The sequence below is a fragment of the Solenopsis invicta genome, chromosome 8 (assembly GCF_016802725.1).
Source record: "Solenopsis invicta isolate M01_SB chromosome 8, UNIL_Sinv_3.0, whole genome shotgun sequence".
NCBI lineage: Eukaryota > Metazoa > Arthropoda > Insecta > Hymenoptera > Formicidae > Solenopsis > Solenopsis invicta.
The window spans coordinates 4,087,790-4,106,054 of NC_052671.1; the positions used below are offsets into that span (position 1 = coordinate 4,087,790).

At 39.3% G+C, this 18,265-nt stretch overlaps 2 protein-coding genes across 9 annotated transcripts; one reads left to right on the top strand and one right to left on the bottom strand.

The window, feature by feature from the left end:
* Positions 1-155: 155 nt before the first annotated feature.
* Positions 156-8,374, bottom strand: LOC105199614 (puromycin-sensitive aminopeptidase). Of its 5 annotated transcripts, none has more exons than XR_003268665.2 (5): positions 8,009-8,367; positions 7,282-7,526; positions 5,924-6,074; positions 2,024-5,641; positions 156-1,922 (listed from the first exon to the last, which is right to left on the bottom strand). XR_003268665.2 is itself a non-coding variant. In XM_011166782.3 (4 exons), exons 1-4 carry the CDS (start codon positions 8,321-8,323, stop codon positions 3,554-3,556), a joined length of 2,796 nt encoding a protein of 931 aa, XP_011165084.1. In that variant the 5' UTR covers positions 8,324-8,374; the 3' UTR covers positions 156-3,553. The 5 variants fall into 5 exon arrangements, 2 of the variants coding, with proteins under 2 accessions (XP_011165084.1, XP_011165083.1); XR_003268663.2 differs by having other exon boundaries at positions 1,509-2,349; positions 2,681-5,641; XR_003268664.2 differs by having other exon boundaries at positions 1,509-1,591; positions 1,691-5,641.
* Positions 8,375-8,627: 253 nt separating this feature from the next.
* On the top strand, positions 8,628-17,043 carry LOC105199613 (cyclin-dependent kinase 14). 4 transcript variants are annotated; one of them, XM_011166780.3, is made up of 7 exons: positions 8,628-9,508; positions 12,323-12,412; positions 12,750-12,878; positions 13,370-13,591; positions 13,673-14,058; positions 14,142-14,686; positions 14,769-17,043. In XM_011166780.3, the coding sequence occupies exons 3-7, from the start codon at positions 12,843-12,845 to the stop codon at positions 14,864-14,866; spliced, it is 1,287 nt and encodes a 428-aa protein (XP_011165082.1). In that variant the 5' UTR covers positions 8,628-9,508; positions 12,323-12,412; positions 12,750-12,842; the 3' UTR covers positions 14,867-17,043. The 4 variants fall into 4 exon arrangements, with proteins under 4 accessions (XP_011165082.1, XP_011165080.1, XP_011165081.1 ...); XM_011166778.3 differs by having other exon boundaries at positions 8,631-9,508; positions 13,398-13,591; XM_011166779.3 differs by lacking the exon at positions 8,628-9,508 and adding an exon at positions 10,024-10,305 and having other exon boundaries at positions 13,398-13,591.
* The last annotated feature ends 1,222 nt before the right edge of the window (positions 17,044-18,265 follow it).

The following is an 18,265-nucleotide window of genomic DNA, read 5'->3' on the forward strand; positions in this document are numbered from 1 at the left end:
CGGACTAAATATTTTAGTTTTTCGACAAATTCATTTTTTAGTGTGGAAACATTAATTATCGAAAATAAAAAATAGAGGACAACTTTCTTCGCTTTCTGTAAAGAGAGCAAAAAAAAAAAAAAAAAGAGCAAAATCATAGAAATACTTTTCATCGATTTCGAGACATCTTGCGTATACTTGCACGTTCGTTCCTACAAATTTTTTTTTATCCATAATGAAGATGTTTATTACGTTTATTACTTTTATCTGAAAAATGCACTTATGAAGACGTTAGCGTGCTTCTTTGTCCTTGCTTGCTAATGAACGACAAAAACGCGTTTTGAACATCAACTTAAATAACGCGATATTACATAACTATCATTAAAAGTTTTAATATGTAAACACATTTATTATTCTGCGTGAATTAAAAAACATTCTTGTGAATATATATATTTACGAAAGTAAGTTTGGAATTAAGAGAGGAGTTTCCCGGCCTGGTTGGATGTGCTTTCCACATCGTAAATCTGCAAAGATTCGACGATATCGGGAACGGAAGCCGGATGGCACAAGGGGTAGAGAAAGAGAGAGCGCGCGGGGAAACGGGAGGGTTAAATAGGCGCACGTGCGCGCAACAATCTACGCACACGTGCGCGAGGAGGGGTGACGGTCGTTCGCCGTCGCCATCAGTCTCGTCGGAAGGCGAAGGATGTGTGCGGATTGTACAAGGGCGACACGTCGTTCCGGTGGGGTGTAGGAGTTTCGCAAAGTCCGTATTGATCGTCTTCTGACGCGGGTCACGTGCGCGTTCCTGGGAACGCTCGATCCGGGTTATACCCACGGGATCCCGACCCCACGCTCCCTCGACACATTCTCTCTTTCTCCCTTATCTCCCTGCCCTCCCTCTTCCTCGGTCGCCGCTCGCGTCCGCTCTTCGTCGCGAGTTCCCCTACTCGAGCGAGCTAGCGAGGGGGTGCATTTATTACTCCTCGGAGGATTTGGACGATCCTCCAAGAGAGCACTCAAATGTCCAAGTATATTAACCCTTCATGCTTTCGATTTTCATACACGATACTCCATATAACGCATAGAGATAATTTAAAAGTTCCAAGGATACTCTTTAAAATTTCCTAGAGTAAAAAATCACTCGAAAAATTGCACAGGCTCAATTTTCACTCTGGGAGTGACTTTTTCTTCTTATTAAAATGACAAATTACTCGAAAAATTGTACAGGTAACGATTTTCACTTTTTTAGAATGACGTTTCACTCTACGAGATTTAAGGAGCTTTCCATTCAATGACACATGCATCATTCTATCCTTTTTTGATATTCAATGAGTAACAAAGATAGAACGACGCTTGTGTTGATTCGTGTCACTAGATAGAAAACATCCTTAAAGAGTATCAATATCGATTTGTAAAATTTAAGAAAAGGAGAACTATAAATTACGATACTTGAAGTGAATTATTCCACCAGTATTGCTATGTCGATGTAGAGTCTAGTAGAGTTAAAGAGAAACAAAACAATAAAGTTTTCATCTCGAAGTTTTCGTAATTGTATTTATATTCCATCTTCACAAAAAAGGATTTAATGTTCGATCTCCGGCATCGGGATCTGTAAATCAGTTCTCAAAAAATATCCATCTCATACTTAAATTATAAATAGTTATGTGTATCAAACAAGAAATATTATACAAAACAAGTATTTTCTTACTTCATTGATTTTGAGCCATTTCGGACGCTTATAACAGACAGGTAGCTCGGAGGGTGAAAATCCCTCCTCCGACGCGAGGGTAGTAGGCTACACTCGGCAGCAACTGCCAGCTGATGATTGCGAACAGCACGGCTGATAATGGAAATGAAGGCTGTGACTCACACTACCGGGACTATCTTCCTTCCTTGTCTCGGCACGTGCGACCATCAAACACGCGGTAGGGGACTGCGTTCTATGACGATCGACATGAAAATGTCGCGATATCAAGCATGAGAAGCGTCAACTTTCGTTATTACGCCTCGAAGCAACTTTATTTTTGACAGTAATACTTACTATTGAATTTAGATTGAGTTTACGAAACATGCCTCTCATATCATTTCCCCTTGTGATAGCTACACGTTCTCGACACAATTTTAGAACTTTGATAAGTTTGTAGCCCACCGATTGCAAGACTAATATCCGCAAATAATCACTGTACGATAGGAAACGTAGAAAAACAGGAAATTCCAGATATGAAGACTTAAATAGATTAATTGTATCGAGAAGAAAAGTTAACACATCAGCTACTATTTTTCTCTGTTACAAATATATGGGAGATGATATATATGTGTTAATGTTTGAGATAATTATAGTACGTATGCTGCATTTAACATTAATACCTGAAATAAACAACATCTATATTATAATTTGTACACATTATGAGGCTATATATTAAATTTTGTATGGATCTATCAAGCTATCGTTACGAAATATCATTGATAATTGAACAGGAGTATTTTGTTATTAACGATAACACAGTAACTCAAATAAACAATTCCAAAAAAATATCTGAAAAATGTCCAAGGGACATTTAAAATCCTTAAAGCGTCTCTACGACGTTTGGAAATCTTTTAAAGACATTTTTAAAATTTTTGAAAATCTTGCAAACATCTTTGCATCAAAGTTTAACATTTTTTAAGAGTACTTCATTGAAATATTTAATGTAGTTACCTAATTTAAATTTCGAGATACACGTTTTCTTTTTTAATTGCAGATTACGATTCCAAGTGTCAAGTCACATCGGTTAAACAAGTAAAAATGCGTAAACAATCTCCTGTTACTCGTCAGAGTTTAACCTACGTTTTATTTTGACAAACGGAACTAGTAGCTCCTTTTCTTAAAAAAAAAAAGGATGTTAGAATGTAATTCTTTTACACGAATACTGCTAGTTCATCTACATATCGAGGACGTACATCTTGCAAATGGCTCATGTAATATATGAATAAACAACAATACAAACGCAATCAACTTTCTAACTGGTTTTTCTAAGTTATATCTATGTATAAATGTCTTAAATAGATTCTGCAGTGACGTGTTGCAGTTTGGTTACTAAAAACAGAAAGTTTTGATATACTATTCAATTTACATCTCATACGGCAAAAAGAAATATCAAAGTGATTACTCTCTAGATATTTAATTTTCCCTATGAATGATGGACTCGAAATAACGGAATCCAATGATGGTATCAGAATTAAACGATAAGAACACTGTAAAAAATGTAAGATTACGTCAAGATGACTTGACGATGAGGTATAATAGGTGTATACAAAACTGTATTTTCTTCCATTTTTTTGCACCCAGTGAAATTCCTAGTCAACGTTAAACAAGTTAGCGTTTTTAAGCGTGCATACACGTGATATTTGTATCGGATTATTTATGTATTATCTCATACATGAGAGACAAGTCCGTACTTAATTAACGTCCTTTCACAATAATCAAGCAGTATAAGATGTTCGCGTAACAAAACCATTCGGTTTAAACGCAATTCCGAATGATGCCAATGTCCTATTAAGGTAACGGAGACAAGATAAGAAACTGTCTTTACTAGACCTGAGTGGTCAGATATTTTCTGATGGAGTCTTTTTCTCGGCTGAGCCATGCGGCGTTCAATCTAATGGACTCCACGCACTGCTGCACCGTTCTCTCGGTACCCGGAATCGGGTGTTCCTCAAAGAAGTTCTCTACATCTTTGGCTTGTTCTTCGGTGACAAAGTTCTCCGTGGTGAACTTCACCAGTCGTGCCATCAAGAAGCCGCCCTCGTAACGATCCAGCAGGGTCTTCCATTTTTCCTTGAAGAAGTTCCACGCCATGAGACGTCCCTTGTACGACAGGGTCACGGACATAATGGCGAATACTGTGTCTTGAGCACGAACCTCTTCGCTCATGGCAAAGTCCAGGACCTTTCTCAACTGAGAAAGGTCTTCGTCTTTGATCGCTCCAAGCGCACGCAGTATCCGCTCTTTCTCCTCTTGAAGATCTGCCTCCCTGTATAATTTTATCATAGTCTCGTAAGTATTGACGTCGCCCACGGAGAGCACAGCTCGATAAACTGGAGTGCGCACATCGGCGGCGAGCGTTGTCGTGCCATTCACGTGCAGCTCGAATCTTCTCTTCGCTTCTTCGATAGTATCATGATCATTTAAAGCTACCATACGGCCTAATACGAGACACCTGAGTAACGTATTTAAATGACTTTCGTTCGGCTTAGGATCCCAGCCTAATCTGGCGTTAACGTCGCGGAACAAATTACGTCCGAACGCTTTGAGAGAATCTTCGAAATCTAAGTGTGAAATGAGAATGCCGATTTTACTTAGAATATTCACTATAGTAGACCAAACGGTATAATTGTCCTCGTGCAGAAACGCCTGCATTAATTCGAGCACTTCCACCGTGGATGCGTAACCCGCCTGTACCATCGCGAAGAGATCGTCCAGTAAGCCTAATCTGTCCAGAGGAGGTAACGTGTGGTCCTTAATCGCGGGTAACAAAAGCGATAGAGCGGACTGACTATAACGAGTGCGATAGAAACCGACTGTACCAGGATTGACCTTCAGCCATGTGCCTTCGGGAACGTTCTGGATCACAAATTCCTTGGTTTTCGCGTCTAATATGCCGTCGAATACCGTTTTGCTCGGATCCTGTGAAGAGCTCACGCTTACGGGTATGAGCCACGCGTTATCCTCATTGTTATCCACCGATCCATCGGCCAGGAATCTCTCTTGGGACAACGACAGAATCCTATTGTCGCCCTCTTGACGATAGTCGACCTTGACAACGGGGAAACCCTGTCTCTTGGTCCATGATGACATCACTCTACGCACAGCCTTGTTACTGACTTCTTCCAACGCGGCCCAGAGATCCTCCGTCTCCGCATTGGCGTAGCTATGTCTCTTCAAATATAGATTCATACCCTTTCTAAAATCGTCGTCACCTATGTACGCGTGCAACATACGGATCACAGAGGCACCCTTGTGATACGATATGTCGTCGAAGATCTCGTCGATCTCCGACGGATGACCGACCGGCACCTCAATCGGATGACTGTTCTTCAGAGCATCCAGTTCCAATGCTCGGATATACGTGTCCGTCACGAATTGCGTCCACATGTCGTATTCTGGGAACAGATGTGCGACGCAAAGAAATTCTACGAACGACGCGTAACCCTCGTTCAACCATAGATGCGTCCACCATTCCATCGTTACGAGATTGCCGAACCATTGATGTGCCAGCTCGTGCGCTATTATCAACGCAATCCACTGTTTGCGCACCGTTGACGTGTTCTGAGGATCCACGAGCAAACAGGTCTCGCGATACGTGACGAGTCCCCAATTTTCCATAGCGCCGGATGCAAAATCGGCGATCGCTATAAGATCGATCTTCGGCAGGGGATACGCGATACCAAAGTAAGTCTTGTAGTAAGGCAATACCTTGGTGGCTACTTCCAGGGCAAACTGACCCTGTTCTTTCTTGGATTTCGGCACATAAACTCGAATTTTCACACCATCACTAGACATGTCCTCGATGTAATCGAAATCGCCTACCACTATGGCCACTAAGTACGTTGACATGATAGGCGTTCTTTCAAAAGTCAATGTCTCGTAGTTGCCATTCGTAATTTTGTTTTTCACAGGCTGAAAATTAAAACAAACGAAATGTACGTACATATATACACTGATATCAAACGCTATATACAAAAAACAATAAAGAGATTAATAGTCAATACATAGAATATTAATTCTATGTATTGACTATTAATACAAAAATATTTACAACATAACACATGTACACATATATCAAATATAAAAAAAGAATATAAGAAACAAAGAAAAACCATCTACCTTAAACATGAATTAGAAAATAGAAAGCAAGAAAAAAAGAAAAGCAAATAATTGCAGATGCCGGGCGCTGCTTACCATATTGGAAAGTGCAGTAAGACTGATTGGTACTTTTAGCGTAATGTCAAATGTGGCTTTGAGTGCTGGTTCGTCCCAGCATGGGAAGCAACGTCTAGCATCTGTCGGCTCAAACTGGGTAACCACCGCGTGTTCAACGGTACCGTCCTCTCTGAAATCATAAAAATTCTACATTGCATCGGGCTCACCATGTTTGATAATCCGACGAGGGATGTTTGAGATGGAATTGTGAGACGTATATCAAAGGTTGCTTTGAGAGACGGTTCGTCCCAGCATGGAAATAACTTCCGCGCCGACGTAGGACACAAATAGGTTACGGCGCAATTACCGTCTAGCCTTTGAAAGATACATATAAATACATAGTTTAAACATAGTGGTCTTCGTTTATCCATGCGTTACATAATTTTCAGGTGCTAAAATTAATAAATAGTAATTGAGACGCATTGTTAAAAAGAGCCTTTTTTTAAATCAAGATGACCAGATAGATAATTTTGAGATAATTTTAAGGATGATGGGTAAAACGAGTTGATTTTGGCTCCAGAAATGACAAATAAAAATTAGTACGTTTTAGTTTTTGAGCTGCTGAATCTGATTGACATTTAAAAAATTTGTATTTATTTGCTATTAAATATGTAAGAAGTTTATTATGACGACGTATGTATAATGATAAAAGAGTAAAACTGTAGTAAAATAAACAATATTAAGTGAATAGGATGTGTAAACAATCAATATGCAAACCAAATTAGTAAGTTAAAAAAATTTCGATCAAAGTGGATCTTGGTACTTAAAAATGTTTCTTGACCGAATCTTATCATTTCCAATAATAAAATACTACAATAGTATCTAAAATACTCTGTGAAAAAGATGTAATGCTCTCAAGTGCAGTAGTCAAGATTTAAAGCAGTTCCTATCAATAAGTCCCAGTCTATAATAAGCGTGGTAACTTAAGCCTTAAGAAATTGACCAACAGTAGTCAATTATTCTTCTCACATTCAACTATAATTGGTCAATTTCTTAAGATTCAAGACTTACTATTCTTATTGTAGACTTGGATTAATGTCTTTGTCTTAGATATTATAATTTTATTTTCGTCACAAGCAGAACATGAACTTTTGGAGATTAAAGCATTGTTATTAATTGTAAATTTTATCAGAAGAATACATTCATAAAACTTAATACAATAATAATTTATGATAGATTGTTTATATGCTGACTTTTATATTTTCCAAACTAAATTTTTTTAAAGAGCAGAATCAAATTTAGTTAAAAAAAAACTATTTTTATTGTTCCAAAAACCAGTCCATTTTACTCATCATCTTTCTTTTCACAACCGGTGAAATTGAGAGCTGCATTCTTACCCGCTATACTTGCTCCTGTAAAAGCCCTTCATCTTGTCATTGATCTCGCCCACGAATTCTATGTTCAGGTATCCGCTTTTACCAAACGGCAGAGCCTCGGGAAACAGCAACGTAGCTGTTTCCTCCGACGCCGATAGCTCGATATTCTTGGCGGTAATGGTCTTACCGTCATTTCCGTTAAAAATCGCGCTTTTTATATTAATTTCCAGGGAGTTCAATACAATGGTATCCGTTGGACTTTGCACCTGTAAATGAAGCAGAAAGAAGAAATAATCAGTGAAGCGAGACAATCGTCGTGTGCTGCAAAGATAAGCGTGAAATAAACAGAGAGAGTCTGAGGAAAAATAATAGATAACATCCGCAAATACTAGCAGAAATGAAACCGTGCACGTCGCTGTAGAATTAACGAGCAGATTGTCGAGAGGATTAAAACCGTGATTGCCGGCAATTAGCAGATAAAGCGGTCTGTCTTGATGTTTGCCAATCAAACTCGCAACCTAAATGCTATTCAAACACAGCCACGTAGAGAACCGGCGGCGCGGGCGGCGAGGGCGAAGGAGGGGTGAGAGGGTGGGAAGCGTTTCTTGGTTATGTTTCCCATATGGGTAGCGGCCGCTTTGTTCTCCAAATCCCGTTCGACTCTTTTTTTCCCCCTTCGATTCGAGGGAAGATCGGAGAGAGACGGCGAGAGACAGCGAGAGAGGTCGGAAGTGGCGGAGAGACTCACATTGAGGTACACATTCTCCGTGCCGTCGAAGGTGAAGGTGGTGAGATTCGGCGTCAGCGAAATATCGTAGTGATAGGGACGCACGCACGACGGCAGACGGCGAAACGGCTTCTCGTCGCCCGACATCGCTCCGCTCGGCTCGCTGGCAACTTCACTCGTTCTGCTGCGGCAACGCGCGCACAGGGTTCCACCGTTCCCGACGGTATCGCTCGCTCGTAACAGCCGCGACAACAGATTATCGTCGACTCCCTTCCCGTTTTGCTGACTCACAAGGCGACAGCGCACACTTACACGTGCGACGACGCGCGAGAACATGGCCAGCGGCCAAAGGCTGCGCTACGGACGGGTATCGATACTCCGTTTCGGTGCTCCGATCCGATTACGCTCTCAACATCGAGCCCATCGAGGTCTCGACAGCGAGTATCGATAATAAAGGTCCGTTCATACGATATTTCGTCCGGAGTCGTGAAGAGCGCGCACGCGCGCGTGCGTTTGTCCAATTGGCGATTAGCGCATGCGTCTCGCACGACTCGCTGCAACCAGCAACAACGGGGAGATCACCCAAGATCACCCGTCACCGTTCTAGGTAGGTTTCCTGGCGCGCGCGCGCGCGCGTTTCCTCGGCTGAACTCGCCTCGCTCTCGCGACTTTCGTGTCGTGGTGCGGTTGCGAGGTAGTAGTGGTGGTGGTGGTAGTGGTGGTGGTGGCGGTGGGCAGTATCCGCGACAAGCGAGATAGGCTTCCGACCGGTCGGTCCCGATCGGCAGATGATTTACCGGAGATAGTGATGGCGTGCGCGGGCACCCACCGTCAGCAGGGTTAGCGCAGCGGGAGGGTTGACCGACGACGTCGCGATCCCGTGGGAGAGAAGAGGAGAGAGAAAAAGAAAGAAAGAAAGAAAGAAAGAGAGAGAGAGAGAGTCGCGCGCGTGTGAGTGTGCACCGACGTATGAACCTTGCCCCTCTCACGAACCAGCCCCCGGAGTGGTGATCTCGTCGGTGTGTGGTGGCCAAGTTTCGTGGTAGTGATTCCACCTCGCGCTGTTACTCGCGGTGGAGAGATCCCGTCGCCGTCGTCTACTCCACGTCTACGGGGACAGCGCGGAGAGGCGTTTTCATGGCGCGGCTCGGCGACGCGACTACGGGGACCGCGCGCGCCTCACCGAGATACTCCGTGCTACTGCTGCTGCTGCTGCTGCTATTGCCCGAGCACCGACGACCAGTGCGGCACGAGCGGTGTCGACGTGAGAGGGTATCGCCGCGCGCTGGGGATCACAGTGGCCGGGATCGCACGCAGTCGGAGCACCGGAGCACCGGAGCATCGGCCGAGGGAAAAACACAGCGGTGGCGGCGGCGGCAGCGGCAGCGGCGGCGGCGGCGCGCACACACACACGCAGCCGAGTGCGTCACCGCCCATATGTGATGTGTTCCGCGCGTGCGAGCGAATGAGTAATCATGTATTGTCAGGACAAGGGTTCGACCGCCTCCAAGAGCAAAGAGGGTAAGTGCGGATGCGAACGCGTGCACTCTCTCGAGTTTCGCGCTCGCCGACGTTTCCCCCGGCTCTCGCCGCAGTTTCTTATCGTCCGCTTTTGTGCGCGCGTGTGAACGAGGTGACGAAGATAGATAGAGAGATGGATGGAAAGAGAAAAAGAGCGTGCGTGTGTGTATGTGCAAAGAGAGAAAGAGAGAGAGAGGGAGTGAGAGAGAGGAGGAGGAGGAGGAGGAGGCATGAATGAGAAAGAGAGAGAGAGGGCGAAGGGAGTTCCGTTCCAGGATCGCGGAGACGAGAGAAGGATGGAGCAGTCGGCAACGGTGTCGGCAATGCGTTGGAAAGGAGTAGAGAGATAGAACAAGCAGGGAGGGGAGGAAAAAGGCAGAGGGAGAGAAAAAATTAAAATAATAATTCTCTTTCTTTCTTTTCGCGTGCACGCGCGCGCGCGCGCGCGCGCACTGCTTGTCTCGTACGTGTGCGTGTGCGGTATCGCTTCCCGATGGCAGAAGGACGAAGCTCCAGTATGCGACTCGGGCGAGAGGAACCGAACCGTTTTTCTTACCCGGCACGGCGTGCCGCTTGATAATCGCGCGCGTGAGCGAGCGAGCGAACGCTTATCAATCTCGATCGCAGGATTCAAGAGTCTCCGCGGGATCAGCGTGGGGGAACTCTTGAGAGAGAAAGAGATAGAGCACAATGCAATCTTTTGTATGACGCGAGGAAACGCTAACGTTTCATTTGACATCCGAAGATCTCGTTCGGAGGAACTGTCTGTGTTTATTCGACGCGTGAAACTAATATCGGTTCGTTGACCCCTCCCCCGCGCCGTTAACATTACGCGGTGCATGCACCTGTGTGTGGAACGTGTGTGTATGTGTGTGTGTGTGTGTGTGTGTGTGTGTGTATGTGTATGCGCGGAATTGAATCGCGTCTGTGTGCGAGTATGTACGTGTGACTGAATGGCGTGTCATGTGCCGCACACATACGGCAGTTTCAAAGTTTTTATCGCGTCGGTGTGAGAGTTGTGAGACTTTGTTAGGTAGAACGAATGCCTTCCGAGAAAAATGATAGCTGGCCGGTACGAGCGAACTAATAACGGCGTTTGGAGAGCGCGCGGAACACGTATACTTTCACCATTGGAAAAATCCGTAGTCTTCCGTATTACGGATGGATGAATCATCTGCGTTTCAGATTGAGTTAAATTATCTTGATTCGAGACACGGTTCTGTTCAAGTTAACTACTCCGTTTGTTCAATGCCATCATACTTGGGCACGTGTAATAAGAAAGAATCTTGCTTTACATTTACGTGTATCGATGTGCGCATTATCTACCAAAAGGTCGCAAAAATTGTCGACGTTTAGATTTTATAACGTAATTACGCACATATTTTTTTTACTTCGTTCATTGAGTGTCATTATATCATAACACTTGTAACAACAACTCTTGTTTTATTTTCACTGTAGCGTGTGTATTTTTTGCAAAAAAATTGATAAAGTTTTAACATTTGTATCTTATAACATAATTACATACACATTTCTTTACTTTGTTCATTGAGTATCATATTTTCACATTTGTAACAAGAATGAATTTTTCTTCATTTTTACTGTATTATCTATCGAGAAAATTAAGAAAATTCTGATATTTGTATTTTATATATAACGTAATTTTTTAAATATTTTTTTACTTTGTTCATTAAGTGATTCATATTATGACACTTGTAATAGGAAGGACTCTTTTTGTCTTTGCTATATGGGTGTATATTATCTACAGAAAGCTAAAAGAATTAGCAAACTTCTTACATTTGTATTTTATAATGTAATTACAAACGCATTTGTTTACTTCGTTCATTGATAGTCATATTCACACTTGTAACAAGAAGGAATCTTGTTTTATCTCCAAGAAAAAATTGACAAAATTTTGATCTTATAATATAATTTTATAAATATATTTTAACATCAGTATTTTATAATGTATAATTACATACATATTTTATTACTTCAGTGAATATCATATTTTGATACCTGTAACAAAAAGGAATTTTGCTTTACACTTGTGTATCGGCCAATATCAACAAAAAAATGTCAATTTTTTGACATTTATATTTTATAATATAATTATGTGTATATTTTTGACTTTGTTCACTGAGTGTAATTATATTTTGACGCTTGTAACAAGAAAAAATTTTATTTTATACTTAATGTGTCAGTGTATATTATCCATTAAAAAATTAGCAAAATTCTTAACAATTGTATTTTATAATTATATAAATGTTTTTCGTTCATTGAAAGTCATATTATAATGTAACTTGTAATAAGGAATCTTGCTTTATCTTTATTATATTGCTATTATATATATAATTTACCGAGAAGAGAAAATTAGCTACTTTCCTGACATTTATATTTTATAATGTAATTATGTAAATATTTTTTACTTCATTTATTGAGTGTTATACATTGACACTTGTAACAAAAAAAAATTCACTTTACTGTATTAATGTATATTATGTACCAAAAAAAATTTGCAAAATTCTTGATATTTATATTTAATTACGCAATTACGCACGTATTTTTCATCATGCAATTTCCTGTCATATTGAGTTCCTCGCATTGTCATTTGAGAAGAATGTGATGCATATATATATGTATATCATCATTATTAAGGAGCACTGGCATAACATAGCGTATGATGTCATCGTAAATGTAATGATCTGTTATATCTAAATTACTCGGATGTTCTTGGCCTTCTATTATGGTGTCATGCTATCTCAACTTACATTCGGTATTTTATAGTTGTTTAAACATTATGCTTGTTACACGCAGGGCCTGTGACAATGAGGGAGAAGAAGGGCGGTGCTCTCAGCAGAGTACAAAAATTAAAAAAACGCCTGAGTCATAGCTTCGGACGGCTTTGTAAGTATTTTTTGTATACGAAATTATTTCTCCTAATTATTGATGAAATAAAATAAAAGTATTTGCAAAAAGTTAAATATTAATCTTTGTTATCTTTTAACGTTTGTTTAACGTTAATGAATATGCACTTAATGTCAGGCAAATAATCTTTTTTTTCATAGACTTGATGTTACAAATTAAATTTTAATGTTACAAATAAAAAACTTGATTAATGTTACAAATAAAAAGCTTCATAATGTTGAATAAAATAATTTGGTACAGTTACATCGTGAATGATTCATTAACTAGATATCATTATTATACATATCATACATTTACACAAATATTTATTTTACAGCTATATCAAAAGAAGAGGCTGATGATGCAACAACCAGAGGTCAATTGCCATATAATGGTTATTCTGAGGAGTTCCTAGACCGCTTGGAGCCAAATGGCAACATACTTGCGGACAAAGATCGTCGTTATGGTAAGCTTGATCAAAAAACGTTATAAATACATGTCCATGGGTAATGTGTCTCCTAATTATAATTTGATATATGCTTATATGTATATTTTTTGAAGTAAGAGGCGAAAACAAAATATTTTATGCTTTCTACTATAACAAATCCAATCTGTTATATACCCATTTTAAAAAGTTATTTGTTAACCAATTCTCATATATAAGTATGCATTTATTTAAACACATTTTGCTATTTAAATATGCTAAAAAAAATCACTAAAAATTTTTTTCAATGTTCAATGTATATTAAGTATCATATTTTTATTTCTACACATATTAAATATGCATAATTGACATCATGTAAAAAAGTCATCTTACAATTGTTTAATTTTATCTTGCACAAATAACAGAAAAAAATATATGTTATATATAATTTACACAAAATAGAGTTACCGTACTACTCCAAAATTTAATAAAAAAATTGTAATTTTATGTATTTCTATTGCTGTTATTTTAAGAATGTTTTCGGAAATTGGACTGTCATAGAATGGACAGGTGTGGACGATCACGAGAGAGTGCATCGGCAGCTTTCGGTTTCTAGCGATTCGAAGCTCCTCGATGAAGATATACGAGAGGAAGCTAGGGTAATTTTGCGACCGCGACGTCCACCGCGGCCGAAATCTGAGGTTTTCCTTGGTCCGGATCCACCTAGAAGAACTAAAAGATTCTCTGCTTTTGGGGTAATATATATATATACTACATTTCATTTGTATTCATTTTCTAGTAAGATATTATACATTAATCTCAATTTGTTTCAACAGGGAGATTCGCCATTCGGTAAATCTGAAGCTTATATAAAACTGGAGCAGTTGGGAGAGGGATCATATGCCACAGTGTTCAAAGGCTACAGCCATCTCACTAATCAAGTGGTGGCTCTTAAAGAAATTAGACTGCAAGAGGAGGAAGGAGCTCCATTTACTGCCATTCGCGAGGCAAGTCTCCTTAAAGAGTTAAAACATAGCAATATCGTGACTTTGCACGATATCATTCATACCCGCGAGACGCTCACCTTCGTGTTTGAATACGTTCACACCGATCTATCGCAATATATGGAGAGGTACGGAAGCGGGAACGGAGGATTGGATCCGCGTAACGTTAAATTGTTTCTTTTTCAATTGCTGAGAGGATTGGCATACTGTCACCGCAGGTAATTACAGATATATAGTATGTAATATAGTATGCCGATGTTTTCATTCTGATGACATGTTTGATTAATTTGTGTTACTGCAGGAGAGTTCTGCACAGGGATGTAAAGCCACAGAATTTATTAATCAGCGAAATAGGAGAACTTAAATTGGCAGACTTTGGATTAGCAAGGGCCAAATCTGTGCCATCGCATACATACTCACACGAAGTCGTGACCTTATGGTACAGACCGCCCGACGTTCTTTTAGGTTCCACAGAGTATTCCACCTCGCTCGACATGTGGGGAGTAGGTTGCATATTTGTGGAAATGTTAACTGGTGAACCGACATTCCCAGGTGTACGCTGTACGTACGACCAACTCGATAAGATATTTAAAGTGCTGGGCACACCCACCGAGGAGACTTGGCCGGGTGTCACGCATCTGCCCGGGTATAAGGCGCATAGACTGATATTTTATCCGCCGCGGAAATTGGGACACTCGTTTCCCCGGCTTTATGATATTGCCGAGGGTGACAGTATGGCGTCGTCGCTCCTGCAGTTGAATCCCGATCAACGGATAGGAGCGGAGGAAGCGTTACGGCATCCCTATTTCGCCTCTCTTCCTAGAAAACTATATGAATTACCTGATGGTAAGAATTTTGGAAAATTGCGCATGACAAAAATGGTTGTAAAAAACGCATGTCTCACGTGATCTATTTGATTCTGTTGCAGAAGTGTCGATATTCAGCGTAGAAGGTTGTCACTTGTATACAAACTCGAGGCACGGGTGCGCGGACTCGCGTCCACCAACATCCTTTAAGAGGCCGTAAGCCGTAAGGCCGTAAGAAATTGATCAAACACAGTTGAATCTAAAAGGAGAATAATCGACTATGGTTGGACAATTTCTTACGGCTTAAGGCTTACATTGTAGACCGGGACTTAAAGACTTGAGGTTAAAGCAAACGTTAAAAGAGTAAATTATAAGTAAATTTGCAATTTACACGTTGAGTGAAACATTCATTCTCATGGGATACATATGTGTGAACATACACGAATATATACGATCAAACCCTGTAAAAAAAAATTGATAGAAAACGATAGGAGCCGATACGATTTGTTAAAAATCTTATCGTTTCCTATTATTATCTGATAGAAGCGGATTTAATCATTGAACAATAGAATTCTGATACTAACTTATTCTTTATCATTTTAATTAAGAGATGCGGTAGTGTCTCGCGCTAAGTAAATGTGCAGCGCGAGGAACCCGCGTCTCTTTACACGAGCCGGCAACTTCCGAGCACCCGAGATTATCAGATTTCAGTAATGGCTGAATCGATCAAGTTCTAGTAGACTTAATCGATAGCTTGGGAGTAAATAAAAGTGTTTTTATTTTTTTCTCTCCGTGTCCTATAAGCGGAATATATCGTGAATAAATGATTAAAACTTTAGCAATTTTGTATTCACGTTGTCAGTTTCCGATTCATAACAATTAAAAAACGATTAAACATTTCTTGTCGTTTTCTATCGATTTTTGTTAACAGAAAAAACACAACACACACAATAGATACAGACAACAAATATACAGGCGCACATGCACTATTCCCAGATGCGTTGTTCGCTCTCTCTCAGGGCTGCTCCATGATTTCCGTCACTGTTCTTTTCACACACACATACATACACACACATGCAATAATAATATTCTTTTCGCCTTCTTTTTGAGAATATACGTATCGAGTAAATTAATTATTAACAAAGATAAAATCGTAATTCTGGTCAAGAAAACAAGAAAGTAAAGCTTATGGCTACAAGTAAAAAAAAAAAAAGGATTATAAGAACTCGCGCACGCTCGATTTAGGAAGCAAAAGCACGCACGACCCATCCTCGCACTTCGTCCAAATACTAGATTTAGATCGATACCAATCAAAAAAAAAAAAAAGGAAAGATACCATACCGCCGCCCTACGTTTCCCCGATCCCAGCCCAAGCCAAGTAGGGCGGGCGGTCGCTGGTTAGCAAAACTATTTACGAAGTAATTATTATCTTAGAAAAATTGTGGAAGACCTGTAGCACTTTATATAAACGAACTTTACTGCTGTTTCGAATACGATGTTGGTCGCTAGGACAGTTGAGAATATTGATAGTTAAAATAGGGGAACCGTTGTAAGAGTTAAATTTATTGTTAGACGTGATGATAGCGTGTAAGATCTAGAAGTTTAAGGGGGGTGGGGGGAAAACAGCGCGTCAGTATTAGTCAAGTGCCATAGTAGCCAACATCGCGAGACGCAGCGAGAGAAACTAACTGAACGCTCATCGTTAATAATACCCGATTGTAGTGATTTAGACGTAAGTGATTAGCGTTAGATCGTATTTAATAACAATCGAAGTTTATCGACAATGTCGCAACGTAGTATAAATGATAGCAAATCGAGACAGAAAGGGTGAGAAAGGGAGAGATGAGGTAGCGATTTTAGACTTGTCGAAAATTCATTTTCGCGCGCGCGCGCGCGCGCGTTCAATTTTGCTTTTAATTATTGACATTAGCCAAATATGGTGCTCGAGCTGTAAACTGTGACATGTTCAATCGACCTCGTACTCGTGATGTAATTATTTAAAACGAGTATCCGTTCGATTTTCTAAAAACTACAGAATATAAACTAGCGTTGGCAATAGTAGAAGTAGGGAAACGTAAAGAAAAAAATGGCGTTACAGTTCTTCCAAATTTTGTCTAAGCTACAATTGACGATTATTGCGGTAATACTACTCCTTTTCGTAGGGTTACATTTATACCGATTTTTCAGCACACTTATTAAAAAAAGAAAAATATATCAACGAGGTGAAAGTAAAGAGAAAGGAGAGGGAGTTCCCGAAAAGATTTGAAAGACGCTATTTGCTATTACTACCGATTATTGCGTTTATTTCGGTAGATTGTACATAGAATTACCAGATTCGTATTATCGATGATGGCTGAGATAGCTGAATCAAGATAATAAATGTGACTTTGTAATAAATTCAAATGTATGGTACTCTGGACCCTGTTTATCCTTAACCCGGCAGTGGTACCACAGAACTAGGTGAAATATCCCGCAAAAACAGAAAGTTGTACTTCAAATGCAATTTAAAATTCCATTTCGATATACAAGTTATGATCGCTTCCCAGAAGTACACGTTTAAACTACTCTTTGAATTGAAACGCCAAATACTGTAAAGAAATTATAATTACTATAATTTATCTATAAATACACTTTATTTTTACACCTTGTGAAAAAATATCAGTAAGCTATGATATCCTGCACGAAAGATTGTGTATTACAATTTCGGATTTTTGTATTCGCGCAATATGGAAACGCGTGCAAAAACAGTTTCTTCATTGACATTTAAAAAAAGAATAAAAATTTTTTATTTCTTTAATTTCTATTGTCAAAGAAACGTTTTTTTTTTTGTTGTAAGTAGATTGCAGTTACGATATATTTCTCATTAACTTTATTATTGTTATTCTTCGAAATATTACTTTTTGTCGAAGTTAAAAATACGTAATGTAAAATTAAGTTTAGACGTTTATATTAAGAGTCTTCGTTTCTTATCCTGCCATTTTCGTGAAAAACGAGCATTTATAGAATGAATTAAGTAGGTTGATACTGTAATCATAAGTATAACTTTACGTTTATGGAATTTCGAGAAATATATGTTTCGATAGATTGTTTTTTTTTTTGTTTTAGGAAGCGGTGCTAATATTTTTTTTACTCCAATGTGAAATTTGTAAACAAACTTATCCCATCCCATGGATGGTAACTTCGAATTTTGTTTCTAGAAAGAAATATTCAAACGTTTAATGTACATATTAACGTGTGTAAACATGAATCCCGTTTACATCGATCTCAATAAATATAAAAAGAATAGAGGAAGAAAAAAATTGAAGTGTCACAACTTTTTTTATATGTAAAAAATTTTTTTTCTCATTCACGTTATATAAATTTAACAAAGTACAGTTAAAAATATTTAAATATTTTTTCAATTGGATTTTTTGTTTCTAGTCCTACTTAAATATATATTTATTATTTTATTTATTAAATATAAAATTACACATGATACTTCAAGAACAGTTGTATTTTAAATACAGAGCTCCTAGATTGACTTTGAAAAAAATCATAGAGTAAAGTGACAAACATAAATATGAATGTACAGATTATTATCGATTATTTGTATTATAAATTTTATAATCTACATTTTTTA